The sequence below is a fragment of the Fundulus heteroclitus genome, chromosome 23 (genome assembly GCF_011125445.2).
Source record: "Fundulus heteroclitus isolate FHET01 chromosome 23, MU-UCD_Fhet_4.1, whole genome shotgun sequence".
Lineage (NCBI taxonomy): Eukaryota > Metazoa > Chordata > Actinopteri > Cyprinodontiformes > Fundulidae > Fundulus > Fundulus heteroclitus.
Window position 1 is genome coordinate 1,995,895 of NC_046383.1, and position 19,754 is coordinate 2,015,648.

At 37.6% G+C, this 19,754-nt stretch overlaps 1 protein-coding gene across 3 annotated transcripts; it reads left to right on the forward strand.

Moving 5' to 3' along the window:
- Positions 1–2,663: 2,663 nt before the first annotated feature.
- On the forward strand, positions 2,664–17,468 carry sfxn5b (sideroflexin 5b). Of its 3 annotated transcripts, XM_012879832.3 has the most exons (14): positions 2,664–2,997; positions 6,782–6,850; positions 8,241–8,318; positions 8,675–8,701; positions 8,798–8,852; positions 8,950–8,975; positions 9,123–9,176; positions 10,190–10,246; positions 11,136–11,201; positions 11,403–11,493; positions 11,742–11,857; positions 12,016–12,101; positions 15,661–15,778; positions 16,014–17,468. In XM_012879832.3, the coding sequence occupies exons 1-14, from the start codon at positions 2,941–2,943 to the stop codon at positions 16,089–16,091; spliced, it is 978 nt and encodes a 325-aa protein (XP_012735286.2). In that variant the 5' UTR covers positions 2,664–2,940; the 3' UTR covers positions 16,092–17,468. The 3 variants fall into 3 exon arrangements, with proteins under 3 accessions (XP_012735286.2, XP_021162784.2, XP_035983324.1); XM_021307109.2 differs by lacking the exon at positions 10,190–10,246; XM_036127431.1 differs by lacking the exons at positions 8,798–8,852; positions 8,950–8,975; positions 9,123–9,176.
- The last annotated feature ends 2,286 nt before the right edge of the window (positions 17,469–19,754 follow it).

The window sequence follows — 19,754 nt, forward strand, 5'->3', positions numbered from 1 at the left end:
CCAGACAATTTCTCATTATGGCAGAGCAGTACTTCTCTAACATTGGCCAAAGAGATACTTTACTGAGAACGGATGGGGCTAGATGTACATATTTCAGCCTGTGTCATTTTGAAACTGTCCATATTAGAGACAATTCACATAAAATTCAAATTTGTGCTCCTATATCTTTAATTCATTGAAGTAGTATAAATTTGGTCCACACAGGAAGAAGAATGGTTACAGTGGATAATTAAAAACCCAGCATTAATAGAACATTAATGCTAATGATCAGTGCCTAGAAGCCTCTGACCACCTAAGTAGCTTGCAGAGACAACACTGTGCTGCTACATAATCAATTGTGTCCACTAGGGGGCGCACCTGACTTCAGTTTCAATCATGAACCTGCTGGATCAGTAGCTTTACTTTGCACCCTGATTATGTAATTGATTGAAAAATAACTTTAACTCCAGAGACCATGTGTAGCAATTCCACTACAGCTTACATAAATGAAAGCAGGCAGAAGCTTTAACATTTACCTCCAATCAGGACTGAATTTCTTTACCTGGTAGAAATAGATGTTAATGTAAGACATGTGGACCTTTTGTTTAATTTAAACGAGGATAATACTCACACATCTACTGATGGTCTACAGCAACCAGTACTGGTTGTTCCTTTCTGGGTGAACAGAAAGTCACCAATTTTAAGACGTGAGATTTGAGACACTGAAATCAGCCTTTTGAATTTGAATACTTTGGCTTTTTTTCCCCATGGAAATTGTTAAGAGATGTTTTTCTTACCTTAATTTTATTTTATTACCGCAAACTATTACACAGAATTTTTTTTACATTGAAATTGGAGCTTTATTTTATTCTGGCTTTTTAAAATAAAGTATAAAATAATGTACAGGAATTCACTAAATAAAAATGATTTTAAACATTCAAAGGCTCTTACAATTCAGATCCTGATGGGTTACTATAGTTGAATTTATAAAAGCTTGTAGGCAGAGGTAAAAAGATGTGGTGGTGATGTGGTGTTTCCTATCCCAAATGACGCAAATCTAGGGTCCATCTATAAGAAGTTCCTTCTCCTCTGTCAGTGGGGGCTAATCATCTCACTGTTTAAAGCTCACATTTAGTTTACCTGCTCAACTCTCAGAGGTTGTTCCTGTAATCTGCTGTAGCCACTCCCCCAGTTTGGGGAGACAGCTCCAAGGGCACCAATGACCACCAGCACCACTCAGACCTTGACTCCATGACTTCTCAAGCTCCTCCTTGAACCCTTGGCCTTTCTCAGTTTCTCCTGCTGCATCTTCTTAAAGTTACTATTGCTTGGGATTGCTACATCTGTCAATACCAGTATTTTCTGCCTTGTACACCCCCCAAGTCTGGTTTATTAGCAATTCACTGTTTACCGGTCCGGATACGAAAAATTCACTGGATTTTAGCCCTATTGTTCAACATCATTCCCTCTTACTTTGGCTAACGGGACCACGAGCCAGAACTGTGCACAGATGTTTCTGTAAACTATTCCCACCACCTGGTTATGGCGTTCCATGTACACATTACTTGCCAGCATTTTGCACCCAGCTGTGAATCTCTGTGAACCGCCGCTGCTCCCCCCCCCCCAGGAGGACCCACAGCCGTCTTGGGTTTGGAGCTGCGCCTTACACCTTCTGTTTTTGGATGATGGATAGAACAGCGTTCTATGAGATGTTCAACGTTTCTGATATGGTTTTAGAACCCAAGCCTGCTTTAAACCTCTTCTTAACTCTGTTCCCAACCTGTTTGTTGTGTTGCTTGGCCTTCATTTTACTTTTGTTTTATTAATGTGCTCCGAGTCATTTTAGAGGCTGTCACAAACAGCAATATTTATACTGAGATTAAACACTACGCATGTGGATGTGACTTAGGGGTATCAAACAAAATGGGACTGGACATGTTGGATTCCATTTGCCTCGGAAAACAAAACTAGGAAATGGGAATTTCTGTAAACCCAAGTAAAAAAAAGTTCCAGTTAATACTATTGGAAAAGCTGGGATTCCAAAATAAAATCAAAAGAAACAAAAGGTCGGGATTCCAATATGGCGACAGCCGGAAAAAGCTGTTATTTTGCAGCCGCTACATGTAACATTGATTTTAGACACACTCTTACAGCTGTGACTTGTAAAATAAACATGTTTTATCACAGCATACTGTTGTGGATGCGAGGACCTGCCATGTTGGATCCGACAACCAACCACGTTCTCTGACCGGAAGCCGGGATATCTGAGTATCAACTGCTAATGGCATGCAACAAAAGACACAACTCACTTTTTTTATTTGTTAAAGAAACATTAAAAATATGTATCCCTTTTCTTCCATTTCACTACTCTGCCTTACAATTATGTTTGTTTGTTGTATCCTGACAAGATGTGAAAGCATTCAAGGGGAATTGATACTTAAAAAAAATAAAATATAAAATGATTGAATCATTTTTAGACTTGTATTCTCATATTGGAAAAGCTATTTACTTTTAATTGGTGGCAGACGGTTAGTACTAGTCTATCACCTTTGCAACAGGGCTGACCGTGATTGTGGTGATTCACATCACTGCAGGCCTCTCCTGAAAGGAGTCCAGGTCTAATTATCGCGTCTCTTCCCTGAGGCCACGCCCCCTCCTCCTCACACTCAGTAATTATAGGGCCAACCTGACACCTACGAGCGCATCTGTCGCTATCTCTTCCCAAGATCAATCCGAACAGTTATGCAATGACTTTCAGCTTTATCGATTATTTGGGATGTGTAGTCATGCGCATCAACTTTGCCAGTGTTAAGGCAAAGGAAAAAACTACCACTCCCGGCAGGCTTAGGGGCGCATCGCTTCGCTCGAGTTGCTCACACACGCTCCTCACTGTAGTTCGCTCGACTATGAAAGCCCGTTTTAATGATTCAGGTCGTGAATAAATAAAAAGAGTTTGGTGCCATGGCGGAATCTGCAGCGTGTCCCGCTTTCCAGCTCGGGAGACCCCGATACGATCAGGTAGGAGCTCCTGTTAAGCGTCCGGTTTCCTGACATTTATTGTGTTTTTTTTAAAAAGGCTTTCGGCTGAGAAAACATCCTGTTCCTCCGCCCTCATCGCCCCGCTCAGGATGCTGACTCTTTGCTGCGAAAGTTGCCTCCGACGTGCATCAGTGATTTTTATTTCGTCAAAAACTTCTGAATGCGATCAGATTAGTTTTTGGGGGGTTGATGCGCTTAAGCGGCGTTATTTGCTTTTAGTTAATTCTGCAACAGCTTCTTACTCAGCTGTGTCAAAGACCAGAGGAATGCAGAGGGCGTGTTTTAAAACAACGGCACACATAGCTGGTTTTCTTTTCATTTCTAAATAATTTCTCAAATAAATCCAGTCCGATACAAACGGAAGTTTATTCGTAGACGGATACATGCTGTGATTTCTTCTGCATAAATATGACCCGATCAGCTTCATTGTCCATTAAAAATGTACTTCTTATTGGTCATCCCTCGATAATGCGACCTTCATGCCAATTCAGTTTGCTTGGTAACCGAAGATGCCTCAGAGTGTTTCATTTAAACAGCAACTTGAAGCAAATAATTTACCAGATGAGTAGATAGGTATCTGAGGCTGTTTACTTTAATATGGCTATTGTTTTACCCACAAAACCACTGCCATGCCATGTTCTTCAGCGGCTTACCTAATAATGTAAAAGTTCTTGAAGTGGTGTAGCCTGTACAAGTTTTGCTTCTGAGCCTGAAATGGCTTTAGATGGTCAGAGTGGGTTGGTGGGAAAACGCCCTATAAATACAAGTCTGCAGCTCAGAAGATTGGGATTCCTCATGGCTCATTCTTGGAATTATTTCTATTTTTTTTTTTTACCCGGACAACAAATTGTAATTGCAATTTCCATATTGACAATATGGAAATTGCAAAGGCCTGCTTAAATGAAATATTTTTTGATCTATTATATTTGAGCTTCTTCACACTTTGGACGTTTTACACTCTGGGCTACTTTTCTCAAAGATCCCTAAGACACGTTGGTGTTAAATTTATTCATTGTACCAATTGGTGGTTTTCTCCATATTTCTGCAAAATTCGGATCAATAATCCACTTCATACACAGATTCAGTTCAAAACACTCAGAAGTTTAATGCTGACCTTCGGACCTTTAGACCTTGCTTTGAATAATACATTTTACAATTCTTCATTATTTAACCATCGTTGGAACCAAAAAATGTGTTGCCATGCCATTTTGTAAAATACTTGCCAAATAATCGGACAAATTCTAAAAGGTAATTCATTTTGAGTCAGTAATTCTTGCAGTTAAAGTTAAACAATTGACACCCATTGTCAAATAAGTGGATGAAGACGATGACCTAGTATATGTCAATGATAAATTCAACCTTCCAGCTATAGAGGCCAAGATAGATGTTCTTCAGGGGTATGTCTTGGGACGTGTTCTCTTTTTTTCACCAAATATATACAGTTTGAATGGATTGCTTGGATGCAATCTTTGGTGCACTAGGCAATTTGAGATACAATGAATGCACACTCTGAAAACCTCTAATCTATTTGGTCAGTTGCATGAAGCCTCTGTCTTTGGTGCTCATAGTAGATTTTAGTGACAGATTTTAAAGTTTGCAGGGCATGTTATTGGACATTGTGATCATGGAAAAAAACAGAAGAGTGGGGGACAAATGAAGGTCAATCCTAGTCTATTGCCATTGTAATATCCAATAATAAAATAGTAGTTACATGTTTCATAAAATTGTGCATACCTTCTAAATCAAACTATGGTCTACCTCTATGCAGATGACATACATATTTTATTTCCAGTGGAATCATGTTCTGTTGAGGCAGTGAAACATTTTTAAGTCGTTTGACCAATTTACAATATGGCAAAAAGGTGAATTACACAGTGTTCACACTCATTGCTCATTAACCCATACCCTTACAGATGTTACATTAGATAGGACTTATAAAGACAGGACTATGCTTTAATTTTGCATGTGGCTTGATGGTAACTTAACCTTTGATATGCTTATTGATAATAATCTAAAAGAACATTGACAAAAGTTGGATTTTTAATATATATTTAAAAAATGCTTTCCATATATGGAAAGGAACAGAGCATGTTTTTTGTTTTTTTTTGTAGTATAAGATGTTAGAGATATATTTTACATGAATGCGCATGCAATGTCTTAAAAATAACAGAATTTTGTTACTGGTACAAAAATGCAAACTCCTTAAAGCTATAGCTGATAATGTTGGAGAGTTAGCAAGACTTGAAAGTGGCACCTCCTCTAAGTTCCACCACCTCCACCCCCTCCCGTCAATGCAGCGGTCAAAGCCACAGATTACCTCAAATGAGCTACAGCTTGCTAAAATTAAAAAAAATAATAAAAAAATGTGACTGCAGCACGATGCAAAGTGACCACTAAGGGTTGCAAAACTGCTATAAGGAGATGCAACAATGACACAAAACGAGTCCCAAAGTAATACAAAATAGCTCTAAAATCCCATGGTTCCACACACAATACGTTCAGTTAGAAGGGAAATTGAGAGAAAAGGTCAAAACGGAGCTCAAAGTCACACACAACTCCTTGAAATGCCAATTGAGTACAAAGAAAAAGAAAACAGCTTGGAAAATAATCAACAAGACAATCGATTCCTGTTTTATTCTGGATGTTCAGATCTTATGCATGAGTTGGTTTCTGTACACCTATCTTCACTTAGAATGGCATCGTAATTCATCGATCACGAATTGATCATTATATCATTTTCATCCAGGGTTCTCTGCTTCTGTGCTTCTTGCTGCTCTTGTGTGCATTCTTTTAGTGCTTTAAACCAGTTGAAGAAGATCAAGACAAAACGATTTTAACGATCTCCGTTTACAACACCTTGATAAAGTTGCTGTAACACCTCCCGGGTCTCGCATCAAAGCAGAAGAAATTAGGCCAGCCCTCGAATCAGCACACATCTCGCTTGTTTTTTGGTCCGCGCTTCGTGCCGGATTCCATCTTTGCTAGCCTAGTTGTGTTCTCTCGGGGGAGCTGGAACTCATGCATAATTAAAGCCGGCTCCTCACATGGATCCGCGCTCTCTCCACCTCTCTTGCAAAACAGCACTGCAGCACATATGGCCTGTCAGAAGACGAGATGTGCAGTAACAGAACAGCAGTGACGGAAAACCCAGAATGATGGGCTGTCTTGCAGTCTCGGTTTGGGCTGACAGAATTTCCCAGTCATTTCAATTAGGATCGGCTGCTAAGAAGATCATTAAAATAAGACATCCTGTTCCCACAGTTTTCTGCTCTTCATAACTAATATCTCAGAGGGAATCTGACTGAATCTGGTTGCCATGTTTTTTTTGCTCACCGAGGTTGCCAAAGAGACTCTTGGCACAGACTGTTAGGGGGTCTTTTCAAAGAGCTGGCACACATACTCAGCAATTGGCATGCTGATGTAGACAGAGTAAAACAGAATGCTTGACCAGCAGCTTAGAGCCTCACACTGAAGTGATCTGAATTGTGTTTTGTTTCCACATTCCCCAAAGATTAATTTAGATAATTATTGGGATGAGTCTGAGTATTTAACCACTGGCCATCAACCATATCTTAATTATGAAGTGCCTGTATGTCTCGTTTCATTTCATTTCTCACTTAAGAACACAATGTGATTTTTCAGAAGACGTCCCGGCTTTCAGCTTTATTTAATTTCTTTTGTTGACACTGTACAATGGGGAGGTTTCTGGTCTGAAATATGTATGAGAATGTTGAAATTAATCTGTGGTATGCTGTTTTCTCAGACTTCATTCCTTGGACGCCTGAGACACTTTATTGACATCATTGACCCCAGCACCCTGTTTGTTTCAGAGGTAAAGCTTCCTGTTAAATTACTTTTATTTATTTTTTGCTAATATTTACACGTTGTGGATGTCCTTTGTCTGCAGAGTCCTATGTTATTCACCATTATTTTGCACAGTCTGCTTCCTTATTCAAAGGAAAAATTAGCTTTCCGATAACATTGATTTATTTTAAATAATTAAATGACAGCATATTTTTTCGCATAGGATAATATAGGTAAAATATCCAGCCTAGAAAGAGCAATTCTTTTAGAAATGCAGTACAATGTGGTCATAAAGAGATGGGCATGGCCGGCAAGAATATTAAGGTTGACTGTCGCGTTTGAACTAATTCCAGTTACTAAGTGGCTGAAAGCAGGGCGTAATAATATCTCCCACACCATTATCTGGCCCCCGCCAGTTGCAAGTCAAAATGCTCAATGCTTTCATGTTGTCCATAATAAACCCTGATGACCCTGCTATCTAAATGTTGCATCTGAAAGCCCCTGTTATTGTCTTCAGCTGTAACTTTATACATGTTATATTAATTAATACTGTGTATACTTCAGTGATGGTACCAAGGCGTTAATTGATTGTATGTGTAATTCTTCATCGGCTGGTTGTGCTGTTCTTTTTGCGTCTCTCTTCGCAGGTGAGGAAGCAGACTGAGGATGTTGTATCATTCTTTCCCTTTTATCTCTATTTCTCACATTTTCTCCTTTTTTTTCCTTTTTTTTCTCTTCTACATTCTTGTTTTAGTGTCCATATAACATGAAATCTTCCCTGCATAAATTATAATAAAACTATTTACATGTATAAATCAAGCGGAGCACTATGGCGAAAGCGGTACGGCTCCACTTCTGAAAGTAAAACCTGTTGGGCTCTTTTTGGCATTAAGACAACAATTCTTATTGCCACATTGCCCAACAAGACACTATTACAAAATAAATACATAAATAAAAATAAACGTTCTGAAAACGCATCTGAAATCAAGACTCATTGGAGCGGGTGGTTAATTCACATACTGTTGTCTTCTTATTTCTATTTGGAGCTACTCTGCCCATTCTCCTCTGATGTCAATAAGGCATTTTCTTCCACATGACTGCTGCGCACCAGATTTCTTTTTCTCTTTTTTGACCCATGCTCTATCCACCCAAGAGACGGTGCTTTGTGAAATCCCAGTCAGTCAGCGCTTTCTGATACACTAGCCTGTCTTGCACCAACACTTAAATACTTTTTGCCTTCCTTATCTAATGCTTGTATCTTCATCACATCCAGGTACCTATATGCACTGTGTTGCATGCATGTGATTGGTTGATTAACTATTCATGTTTACAAGCAATTATGCTGGTATATCTACGAAAGCACCCAGTCAGCATGTTTGGCTTATTTTATTTTATTTCTTCCTGTTTCTTGCTTGTAGAAAAGGTTAAAAGAATGCATCAAAATCCTTGATGACTATAAACACGGCACACTTCCTCCTGAAGTGTCTGCAGATCAGGTGAGTCTTTACCAGAGTTGATGCAAACTGGGTTTCAGACAACATTCATAAAGCTTGAGAACAATAGAAATAATGCAATGAAACGGTCCCATTTTCTAAAATATGTATGACTGTCCCGTTTCCTTCAAAACTAAAAATGAGGCTCATCTCTTTGTGGAAGACAGTGAGAAAGAGTTTATTTCTTTTAGTGTTATCGGGTGTAATCAGTGAATTTTAACCAACTGCATGATCAAATATGTCAAATTTTGATTCTAGCTCATTATGTACGTTATCTACCCTGTTGGGAAAAAAGTATAAAATGTGAAAAAGAAAAAACAAAATTCTCTTTTTAATAAAATTCTGGTTTTCCTGTTTAGTTGTGGGAAGCCCAGAAAATTAAACAGGTAAGCCTATGCTTTGTTCATCTCAGCTACACTTTCATACATCCAAATCGCTGAGCTCGTGGCAGCATGAGGAAGCTCTCATGCTTTGTGCCGCAGGCCATCATTCACCCTGACACAGGAGAGAAGATCTTCATGCCATTCCGAATGTCAGGTATGCCCTTAGATGAAGATCTTTTTCTAAATCTTCTCAAATCAAACCATTTATTTTCCATGGCTATTGTCCTGAAAATCACGTTTTCACTGTGCAGGTTATGTACCATTTGGAACACCAATTGTAAGTTGTGCGTAAAAACCATGCAGATTGATCTCGCATTCACACAAACTTATATGATCGTGAATGCAATCATGTTTGGGAACAGATGAAATGAAACTTTGAACTTATTTTGTTAAAAATAAGCTCTTATTTCCTGGTTTCATTTAGGTCATTGGCCTTCTCCTCCCAAACCAGACTGTGATGTCTACCATTATATGGCAGGTACTGGAAATAACCATATTGTTCTGTGGTGCTTTAAAGTATCCCAAACCTTTAGAGTCATTTATATGTGTGTATAAATATGACTTGTATCAGAAATTTCCCTTTTAAAAGAGAAAAAGAAAACCCGATTTTAAATCCAAGCATAACAAACATAGTTCAGTATAATTTATTCATAATGCACCGAATCAAAGCAAGAATCAAAGCGGTATTGTGCAAAAGTGGTTAAATTCCTTAAACATTTCCACATTCGCGAAAGACTGTGGAAATGTTTAAAGAAAGGTTAGGTATTAAAACAGCTTTTTTCCCGAAGAAAAAAAAAGAAGAATATGGCACAACTTAAGATCAACCAAAACATGGTCAGCCGAGTTCAGCTGTAATTACATCAAAATATGATTCTACAAAATATTGACTGAAGAGGGCTGACAGTAAATTACTGCTACACTTTTCAGAATTTTTTTTTTGGAAGAGTTTGCAAACCATGTCTGAGATTCCTCTTGCCACATTCGTGTTGGTCCATTATATAAAAGTCTAGTTAGATGTTTGCAGTTGCAACGCAAAAAAGATGGAAAAGTTCAAAAAGGATGAATACCATTGCAAGGCTCTATACAGTGAAATCCACTCCAGTTGTAATACAACACGTTCAGATTCAGTATGAGCTCGGGTAATGTGTTGAAAGTAAAACTTAAATCTTTAACAGGCTACTGGTATTTTGAGATTTTTATTTTTAAACTTAATCAAAATCTATCCGCTTTGGGCAAATGGTACAAAATGAGTTGTATGTTTAAATCCTTGTGACAAAATTACATGGTCTTGCACCATATTTATGCATATTTATAGAAAATACTTAAAGGTCCACATACTTTTTGGCACAGTCATAGCATGGCTTTTTTTTAATCCATTTTGATCATCTGGTCAACTTTGCCACTCAGACTGAACTACCTACTTCTTTTCTTTTCCTGCATCATTGATTATGGATGGTCTGTGTTTTGTATTTTTATGTTTTTTTTTTTCAGTGGTTGAACCAGAGTCACAATGCCTGTGTCAACTATGCTAATCGGAATGCCACAAAGGTAAAAACATCTTACCTTTCGTTCTCTTATCCTAATATCATAAGGATTAAAGGTGTGTAGCCACCTTATATGCTCAAAAAAAGACCAAAAACTGTTTGATCATGATAAAATAAGGTTATTTACACCAAGCCTCCATCCTGATAATGTTTTTATGGTCCTCTTTGTGGATAAAAATAGCCCCGGCGCTGGGCGTGATTAGCAGATATAAGCAAATGTGGCGCCATCTAGCGACAGTATCGCAGAACTATCATAATGCTGATCTGCTTAATTAATAAATCAAAATTAAATAATGCTGGACCGAGCCTGACCCTATGCAATGCCTTGCAGTAAAGCGGTAGCTCGATGTTATCAAAGACCAACTGATCTACAGAAACTTTAAGAGCCTCATATCAGAACATTTACTCATGTCAGTCAACTCTGTGGTCACATCTGAGCAATCAGCAGGTTTAGCATCCGCTTCATTGAACACCAACATTCATACTGTATTCCCAGCCACTCTTCCAGCCTATTCCCTCTTGGAGTCATATTTTTTTTTTTGCGTTTTTTTCCCCATCTAGATCTTGGAACATTCTTCATTGTTTTGCCTGGAGATGCTAATAGCTGTTAGCCACTTCCTTGTTTTATCCCATGCGCAATACGTACATCCATTAATATGGTAAATTTACTAAGAAACTGAGCACAAACAAAGCATAAAACACCAAAAATAATAACTAATACACCAGCAGGATGTGATCATGTTTCATAAAAGCTTTGTATGCAACTAGAGTGAGCTATTGACGTATACATTAAAAAAAGTCAAATAACGTGGCTATGCACCTTTCAAATTCCTGCTATTATCTAAAAATGTAATGAATACATTCAATAACTTCCACTGCTTTTTAATCTGCAGCCTACTCCCACATCTAAGTTTCTTCAAGGCTATGTCGGAGCTGTGACCAGTGCTGTCTCTATTGCAGTGAGTTAGCTTCTTTCTTCATTGAAGCGGAAAACGTTACTTCTGGGCTGCAGTTCCACAGAAATCTAGAAGTATTAGTAATTGCAGCGGTTAAGTTAAAACTAGTTGGATTCAGTCCACTCAAAAAAACAACAACACAAGTTTTAGCTAATTAAGACTGCACAGGTTACAGCTTATTTTGTATGTTTTTTTTCTTTATAGGTAGGACTGAATGTGCTGATTCAGAAGGCCAACAAACTGAGTCCTTCCACCAGGATGATTATCCAGAGATTTGTCCCCTTCCCAGCTGTAGGTGGGTTTTCAAAGGACCCTCTGTCATGAACAGGCCATTTATTATGTGGCCCTCTGCATGTTAGAGCTTCAACCTCTCATAGAAGAGGCATTCTCTTTATTATCTAGATACATATGAAGGTAAATGTGTACCTAATTTAAAATCTTACTGTTTTTTTTTAGCATGTTTTCCATTTAATCTATGACTTCATTCTTTGTTGGTTAGTTTCCAGTCAGATGTTTTATAATGCCTGATTTGTTCACCTTTAGCGAGTGCAAACATCTGTAACGTAGCTCTGATGAGGCACAATGAGCTGTCTGAAGGTATCGATGTACTGGACAACAACGGCACTGTGGTGGGGTCCTCCAAAATCGCTGCTAGACATGTAAGCGTCTTCTTTTTTTATTTTGTATGGCTGGGAATTTAAAATATAATGGTGGCTACTTTGCAAACTTTTGACATGGCCGATTCGCTTGGGATACAACACAAGCAATCTCCACAATTATTATTACCTGTGCATGAGCTTCAAATGTTTATCCGCAGGCAATAATGGAGACGGCCTTCACACGCGTGGTCCTTCCTATGCCAATCTTCGTCCTGCCTCCCATCATCATGTCCTACCTCGAAAGGTTGGTGCAGAAACAAACTGGTGTTTTTTTTTTTTTTTTTTTTGCTTTTGAAAATAAATAAATACTCGCCTTATATTATAGGTTTGAAGCGACCAATTAAGTCAGCTTTAGAAACCATAAAACTATATAAGAATACAAAATGCATTTAACTGTAGGGTTTTGATGCTGAAGATCTATATTTTTTAAATATCATAAAAAAGGAAACCTAAAATGCATTTGAGAAATCAAATAAAGCAACCAACATGTTGTATTCCTGAAATGTATTTCTCTTTTTATTTTTATCTCTAATTTTTAAAGATAAAGTATTCTGAAATGATGTTTAAAATGAAACTCATTGAATTTATACGACAATGTAGCCTACATTTAAAGGAAAGGTTGAGTCTGTTTGCGTGACGAATTCCTGGTCATGACCATACAAAAAGAGATTAATGCAGTATTAATGCAGTTTAATACCCAATCACTCATGTTTAAAAGGTATTTTAACTAACTAGTCTTTTTCCAAAGCAAGTCTATAGTTGTCCTCAGCCAGACTTTTACAGGTCTAGCATTGCGGCATCCATCCAGGACAAGAAAAAAGGAATAACAAATGTTCCTTTTCTCCAGTCTGGTCAAAGAAGTAATTTAGTAGTAAATTCAGGTCAGGTAAATTCTAAAGTAATTTACCTGAATCAGTGTTATATACTGTATGAACAGCTGACACAGTTTTGACACAGATGCTATTGCAGAAACGAAAACCTGAGATATCATGTCTCAGCTTAGTTTGATGCTTTCTTTAAATACACTAAATAGAAAATTAAGCTGTTTGCATTGAAATCATTGGAGGCTGAATGGAAAGATCACAGTTTTTTTAAACTGAGAAAGGTAAAGTATTTTTAGATGCTTGTAGATTCTCCAATAATTTTAAAGGTCACGCTAAAGGGACTTTTAAAATGTGTCTGCCTAAACTTAAATGTATTTTAAATGGCACAAAAACTGTTTTTTCCCCCCATTATATAGGGGATGTATTTAAATGTTGCAGCTCCATCTCTGTGTGAATAAATTACAGCACCCTACACAATCATTGGCACCTTTGCTAAAGACGTGTAAAACACATTAAATGAAATCATTTTTTTTTATTGCAGTAGAAAATTCAATCTTTCATCTGAATACATTCATTCAACAGGGAAAATATTCTCCTGCTAAGAAAAGATTGTGTTTAACAAAACCACCTCTGTCTCAATTAATGACACTCCTAGCAATCCCTATAAAAGACCTGTAACTGGAGCAATTTTATGATTCATATTTATACTGTATGTATATTTCTAAGATGATCAGAGAAACTTTATCATTAATCCACGACATTCTGTTTTGCTGGAGTAACAACGAGTTGAAAGAGAGGCCTGTCTCTTTAAGCCACTGTTGAAAATGGATAAGACAAGAAAACGTGTCGTTAATAAAAAAAGATAGATGTATGTTTATCTGCATAAGTCCAGATATAGCCCCTAATTATACTTGAAGCGCTGATCATCAACTGAAATATCTGGAGCTGTTACAAACGAAGCTGGACGAGGGCTCAAGTGAATTTTGCCAACATGCCCAGCAAGCAGGTTTGCCAGGAAAATAATCTCACAGTCAGACACAAAGTCTCTATACCAACTTCTTGATGCTATACACCTGCCAACAGTTTTGCTGGGATGTATGCCAGGAAAAAGCCTTGTTTTAATGTACTTTAAGGCCGCAGTACACATCTTTACCAGGGCTGCGGATAATTGTGGCATTGTATAAAACCGTAGGAGACACTTCAACTCTATTAGACATATTTTCCTTATAAAGCTTTTTTTGTTCTAAAGAGGGGAAGTAGTGGCCTGGTGGATAGAGCAGGGCGCTCGCGTCCTGGAAAGGCTGCAAGTTTTTGACCCGACAGACTGGTCCTCTGGGTCCCTGAGCGACTATCACTTTCTAAGAACCTGACAAAAACAAGCTTATTTTTCAAATACTCTGCATAAAGGATGCATTTATTTCATGCTCATGTATCATCATAGAAACATTTTTCTTGTATTGACTAATTTATTTATCTATTTTTATTCATTTGTTTTTAATATTTGAGACCTAAGTAGGCTCCTATAAAGACAAATGTTAAAGAATAAGATTTGTGTTTTAAAACTGCAACATTGATGTTATCCTATCTGCATTTGTCCCTACAGTGGATTCAAAGCTTTTTCCATTTATAGTGTGATACCATCTACAATTCAACTCTAGCTTGTTTGACATGGCCTTTTACACCAGTTACAGTGAATCAGATAAACCAGAAATAAATAAATAAATAAACCAGAAGTTCAGTCGTACCGATAGGGTTATCTTTTCAATTCCTCATTTGCATAATTTAATTCAATCCATAGTTTTCTGAGGGGTAAGAAAAACTACTACAATGACCTCATTGTTCAAAGGGATCAGTCAGGAGAAGAATACAAAGAAAAGTCTACTGCGGTATATAAATACATATAGCAGAGTGAAGTCTATCACCAATCTTTAGAGAAAAGATGGGACAACACGGACTCTGCAGAAGCTGCACATTTTTTCAAAATTAATGAAAAGATGAGACAGAAACCGGCTAGGGAGGCTGCCAAAACCCTGGCTGTGTGACTGAATGAGTTGCCTGAATGTCCAACATGTTCTAAATCTTCCACATGTGACAGCAATCTTCTTTATTCTCTACTTGTCTGGTCTAAGAGCTATGGGCACGAGGTCTTCCCCAAATCTGATTAGTGAGCCTTTGATATTTTAAGATGTGACACACTGCCAGACCCCTGCCAGAGAAGACTGAATAATGAACTTAAATCAAAATGTGGTTAAAGAAAAAAGTCTAAGGGTGCACACATAAGCAAACCTTTGGATCATAGATTATTTTTTTTTTTATCAAAGCTGTTTTTTTTATCCAAACTGTTTTAGTTCAGTTGTGCAGAATATATGTAAAATTAAAAATTAAAAAGGCTTGGAAATGATATACCATGTTGTTACTTTTTACATCACACGTGGCATTTTAACAGGGCAGCTTCCTTTTCTGAGAGCCTCTGAATCAATTATTTACTGTGATTAATTTGCAAAAGCAATCAATCAGTTCTCAGTTTAACACTATTTAATAACCCAGTAAACCTTTTTAACCTCACTCTTATACTAATGTTGTGTTACTGGTATTTCCTTTGTTAGACACTCTTGTCAGAAGGAATCGGGTTTGAAAATAGTCGGTAATATTGTGCCGAATCTGTGCCAACATATGTTGTGCCCTGAGGTGGCTACAGTGAGAGAGAGAAAAGAAAAGAAAAGAAGAGAGAAACACAAAAAGAGGGGAAAAAATAAACTTGTGATTTTCTTTTAATTTAAAAAAAAAGGAAGAAATGTGCTGTCTGGTTAATTAAGCTCCTTCCAGCTAAATTCCCCACCCCCTAATTGTGTGAAATAGCTCCCCTAGATCCGCACATGAGCCTAAAATAACTCCAGGCGCTGCAGTAGTCAGCTCGGATCAATCCGCGCTGCGGGCTAACTTTCCCTTTTTTTTTTATCCGTGTCCTGACTCACACAGGCTACGATTCCTGCAGAGAAACCGCCGCCTTCTGCTGCCCATCCACAGCGTTGTGTGCCTGGTTACTTTCGGCCTCTCCCTGCCCGTGGCCATCAGCCTCTTCCCTCAGATGTCTCAGGTACGCTGCGTTCTGCGGCTCTGAAAGGCCAGATGGCTCATGGAGCAGCTGTGGAGATGTACTCGCATTAAATGTACTCCACTTAGCACCCACAGCCCCTGCAGGGTTTCTCTGCCCTCGCACAACCAGAAACAACTTTCAAGGATAAACACAAAGACGTACCGCTCAATCAATTCAGCATCATGTTTTCTTTTTTCTTGTTTTTTTTATTCATTTTTTTTTTTTTTTTTGGCAGATCGAGGTGTCTCGCCTTGAGCCGGAGATTGCCATGGCAACGGATTGCAGAGTGTTGACCTACAACAAGGGTTTATGATGAAGATGGGACGCGAGCACAAGGCTGAGGCTGCTTTATGAATGACTGCGATTGGGAACCTACTGCAGGGTTCGAGGTCTACCTGAGACATTATTATTATTAGCGCTGTTTTTTATCACCAAACGTCCCCAAAACCCGTTCTCAGAAATTGCTGTGTTCACTGAGCCATGGTGTGTTCGGACGTGTCTCTGAGCAGCCCCAGAGACCGTTTCCTACACTACAGCTGTTCCAGAACTCTCTGTTTTTACTCTAAAATTCCTATTTTTAGCAATAACGTGTTCAGGGTATTTCGTGAGCATTGTTCTCCACACATGCTATGAGTGTATAGCAGCATTTTCTGCAGCAAAATCTTCTTAAATGGCGGTGATCCGTTAACCTTTTGGTTGCAGGTTTGATAATGGCGTGATATAAAGAAGCCTTTCCTGCACTGTTTTGAAGTCGGATTTGGAGAAAGGTTTCGATATGTGTTCTGGATGGTGTTTTGTTTTTTTTTGCATTCCCCTACGTTGACGCCCCCATCTTCATCTCCTCGGCCCTAAGCATTGAACTATGATCACAGCTCTGGGAGCCGCTGTTGTGATGTTTATCCGTCAAACAGCTGGCTGTGAAGCGAGGAAAGGGACGTCTGCGAGTTTGGATGGAAGCAGCAGGATGAAAGAAGTAATTGAGCTTTGTAGAGCAGAGGTCAGCTGTTGACTCTTCCCTTCACATTAATATTACTGGAGGCGACTCTCGGAAACCTTAAATGCACAGCACCCTCCACATTTAATGGCACCGTGGTAGAGGTGTGTAAAAGCCTTGGAATACATCGCTTTTGTTGTTGCTGGACGCTCTTACACTAAGAAAATGTACAAATGTTCAACCTTTAAATTTGCTACAATTTCCTGCCGTCATTACTTTGCGCAACTTTTTTTTGCAAATAGGACAGTACTTAGGCTTGACCTGCTACATTTCACAAGGAGGGAGCAAGCCTTTTTTTGGATAACGCCTGATAAATTGCCCTTTTTCTGTTCACTGGTAGAGACCAATAGATTTTATTTAAAACAGGCCAACAGCATTGTAGATCTTCCATCATAGTTAACCATGGGCATGGTTGGCTTTAATACATTTTTTTACTAATTTAGTTTATAACGCCTTACCTGTCATACTTAGCTCATTTTTCCAAGGAATGGAGGGAAGGGAGAGAAATTACTTCATAGGCTTTAAGGCACATTTTCTTTTTCAGAAGCACCACAAAGGGACAGTAGCTGTTTTAGCTAATAGAATCAAAACTGCATTTTCTTTTTAGATTGCTTCATTTTTAATGTTACAGCAACAGATGAGTTACTGTTTATCAGCTGAAAATACCACACACACACACACACACACACACACACACACACATATATATATATATATATATATATATATATATATATATATATATATATATATATATATATATATATATATATATATATATATAGTAGGAAATAGGATTGTAGGAAACAGGATTTAGTCTTGGGCTCGTTTGTCCAGAGCGCAGGCTTCCAGTTAAAGTCCCGGTGGTGTTTAGCAAGCTCCATATAAGCTCCTCTGTTCCCATTTTTGACTTGAAATAAGTTTTTAATTGTTGGATTTTCACCACAAGTATCCATTTGGACATCATATCACTGCAACTGAAGACGAATTCAATTAAAAGCATTTGCACATCGTCACTAATTGTGCCAATAAAGGTGAAGTGTGCTTTTGTTGCCTTTATTCACACAGAAACACAGAAGAAATCCCAATTTTTCTTGTTTAACAAAAGAAGGTAGGCAAACAGCAGCTGTCAAAGGCACAAATGGCTGCATGAAAGAAATCACTGAGTAATGGCAGTTGCCAGACAGTCTAAAAAGCAGCCGCCAGGCGGTAAAGTCACAAGGTTGTTCTGCTCTAACTTCAACTAAAGTTGTAATATAAAACAGTAGTTTATAAAGGGTATAATTAATCAGTGATGCTTCAATTAATCTAACACGTCAGCTCATCACCATTAAAACGAGTCAGACTTTGTGTTGTGGATCTGTATGGTTAAATAGTTTGTAAAAAAAATAAATAAACTGGCCACGTATTAATCGACCAGTTCAGATTTGTTTTAGCTGTCGGATCTGTCCCTGTTTACTTGGGACATGTAGAACCACTGCTGCAGATGTTTACAGATTTATAAACTGATAAATAATAATGGATCAGCTTATTTAACCAACATAATGTGAAGCAGGAGTCACATCTTCTGACATGGCATTAATTTTTCTGTCTTAATCGCGCTATAACACTGTTATTAAACGTCGACTGTAGACACATTTTTTCTACATTATTGTTAAACCAATGTGTTACGTATATGAGATGAGACGGATTGTTTTTAATCCTGTGTATTAGACTTTTTTCTGCTACAATCGTATTAAACATTTCCTTGTCAAATATGTACAATCTTTGTATGCATTTTTCTACATGATATATTGGTTTCAGCGGGTTAGGGGTGTGATCATAAGCCCCCCTCCTCACCACTCCACTGCAAATTTCCGCAATTTCTTTAATTGTAAGGCTGAACTTTTCTATTTTGGCTTTACTTTTTTTGTTTAAATTACCTTAGAATTGCATTGCAATTATCAAAAATACAATTTCTTAATAGTTTGGTATACTTTAAAAGGAGTTCTACAGATGCCTTCTGATGCCGTTTGAGTTTCGGGACTGTTTCATGTCTGAATTATTTGTAGGCCAGATTTAGGTGGCCTAATTAACAACAGCCACGAAAACAACAAAATTCCCTGAAGGTTGTCAAATTATCTGATGTGATTGAATAAGTTTATTTTAAAAAAAACAAACAGAAAAAGATATACTTATTTTACATCGCTTTAAATAATAGATTTATGAAATATCTATTATGTGTACTTAATTTTAAAAACTTTGGACAACTAAAAAGAAATGCCTTTTCTCTTTGTTTAGCTAATATATTAATTAGAACCGTATTTAAACACATCATAATGCTTCCACCACAGGTACAGGTTTGTTAGCCTTTCAGCTTGTTTATTATTTTATTTTTAACAGCCAGTTATCTCGAATAAAAAAAATATTTTTTCTGTCTATGATATGAGCATTTTTAGCTGGTGACTTATAACAGGATTTGACATCTAAAACAATATTTTTTGAGCTTTTAACATAGTAAATGTTGGTTCCCAAATTGAAAAAAGTAACCAATTCTTGGATTGTATAGGCAATGCTTTATACATAAATGCAAAATATTTTCTATGGGATCCTACTTTATTCATAGATGCTGTCTTGATTTGTTAAAGTCAGTCATGCAATTATGATTGCATGATCTTATCTTGCTCTGGGACATTTGGGCAACCGGCTTCTTCGTTTGGTATGTCTGAAATGTCGAGACAGGATACGTAATAAAAAAATAATAAATAAAAAGGTTGGAAATAATTATTTGATGTTCTCGCCAACTGTGTTTCCACCCCTGCAATTTATTTCTTTAAATTACTCCTATTTATAATCACATGAACATAATAACAAAGGTCTTTGTTTACCAGAGTAAAACATCAACAAGTTGCTATATGAATGAATCCCCTTGCTTCCATTTGTGTTGTGAATTATATAAATACAATTGAATTTAACTGAATTGAATATGTATCTATAAACCCT

What these genes read in the sequence shown, in the direction of transcription:
- sfxn5b (XM_012879832.3), top strand. Translation starts at nt 2,941, where the DNA reads ATGGCGGAATCTGCAGCGTGTCCCGCTTTCCAGCTCGGGAGACCCCGA. An exon ending in AAGCCCAGAAAATTAAACAG is followed by an intron (nt 8,702 to 8,797) that starts GTAAGCCTATGC and finishes TTTGTGCCGCAG; the next exon opens with GCCATCATTCACCCTGACAC. An exon ending in CCAAAATCGCTGCTAGACAT is followed by an intron (nt 11,858 to 12,015) that starts GTAAGCGTCTTC and finishes GTTTATCCGCAG; the next exon opens with GCAATAATGGAGACGGCCTT.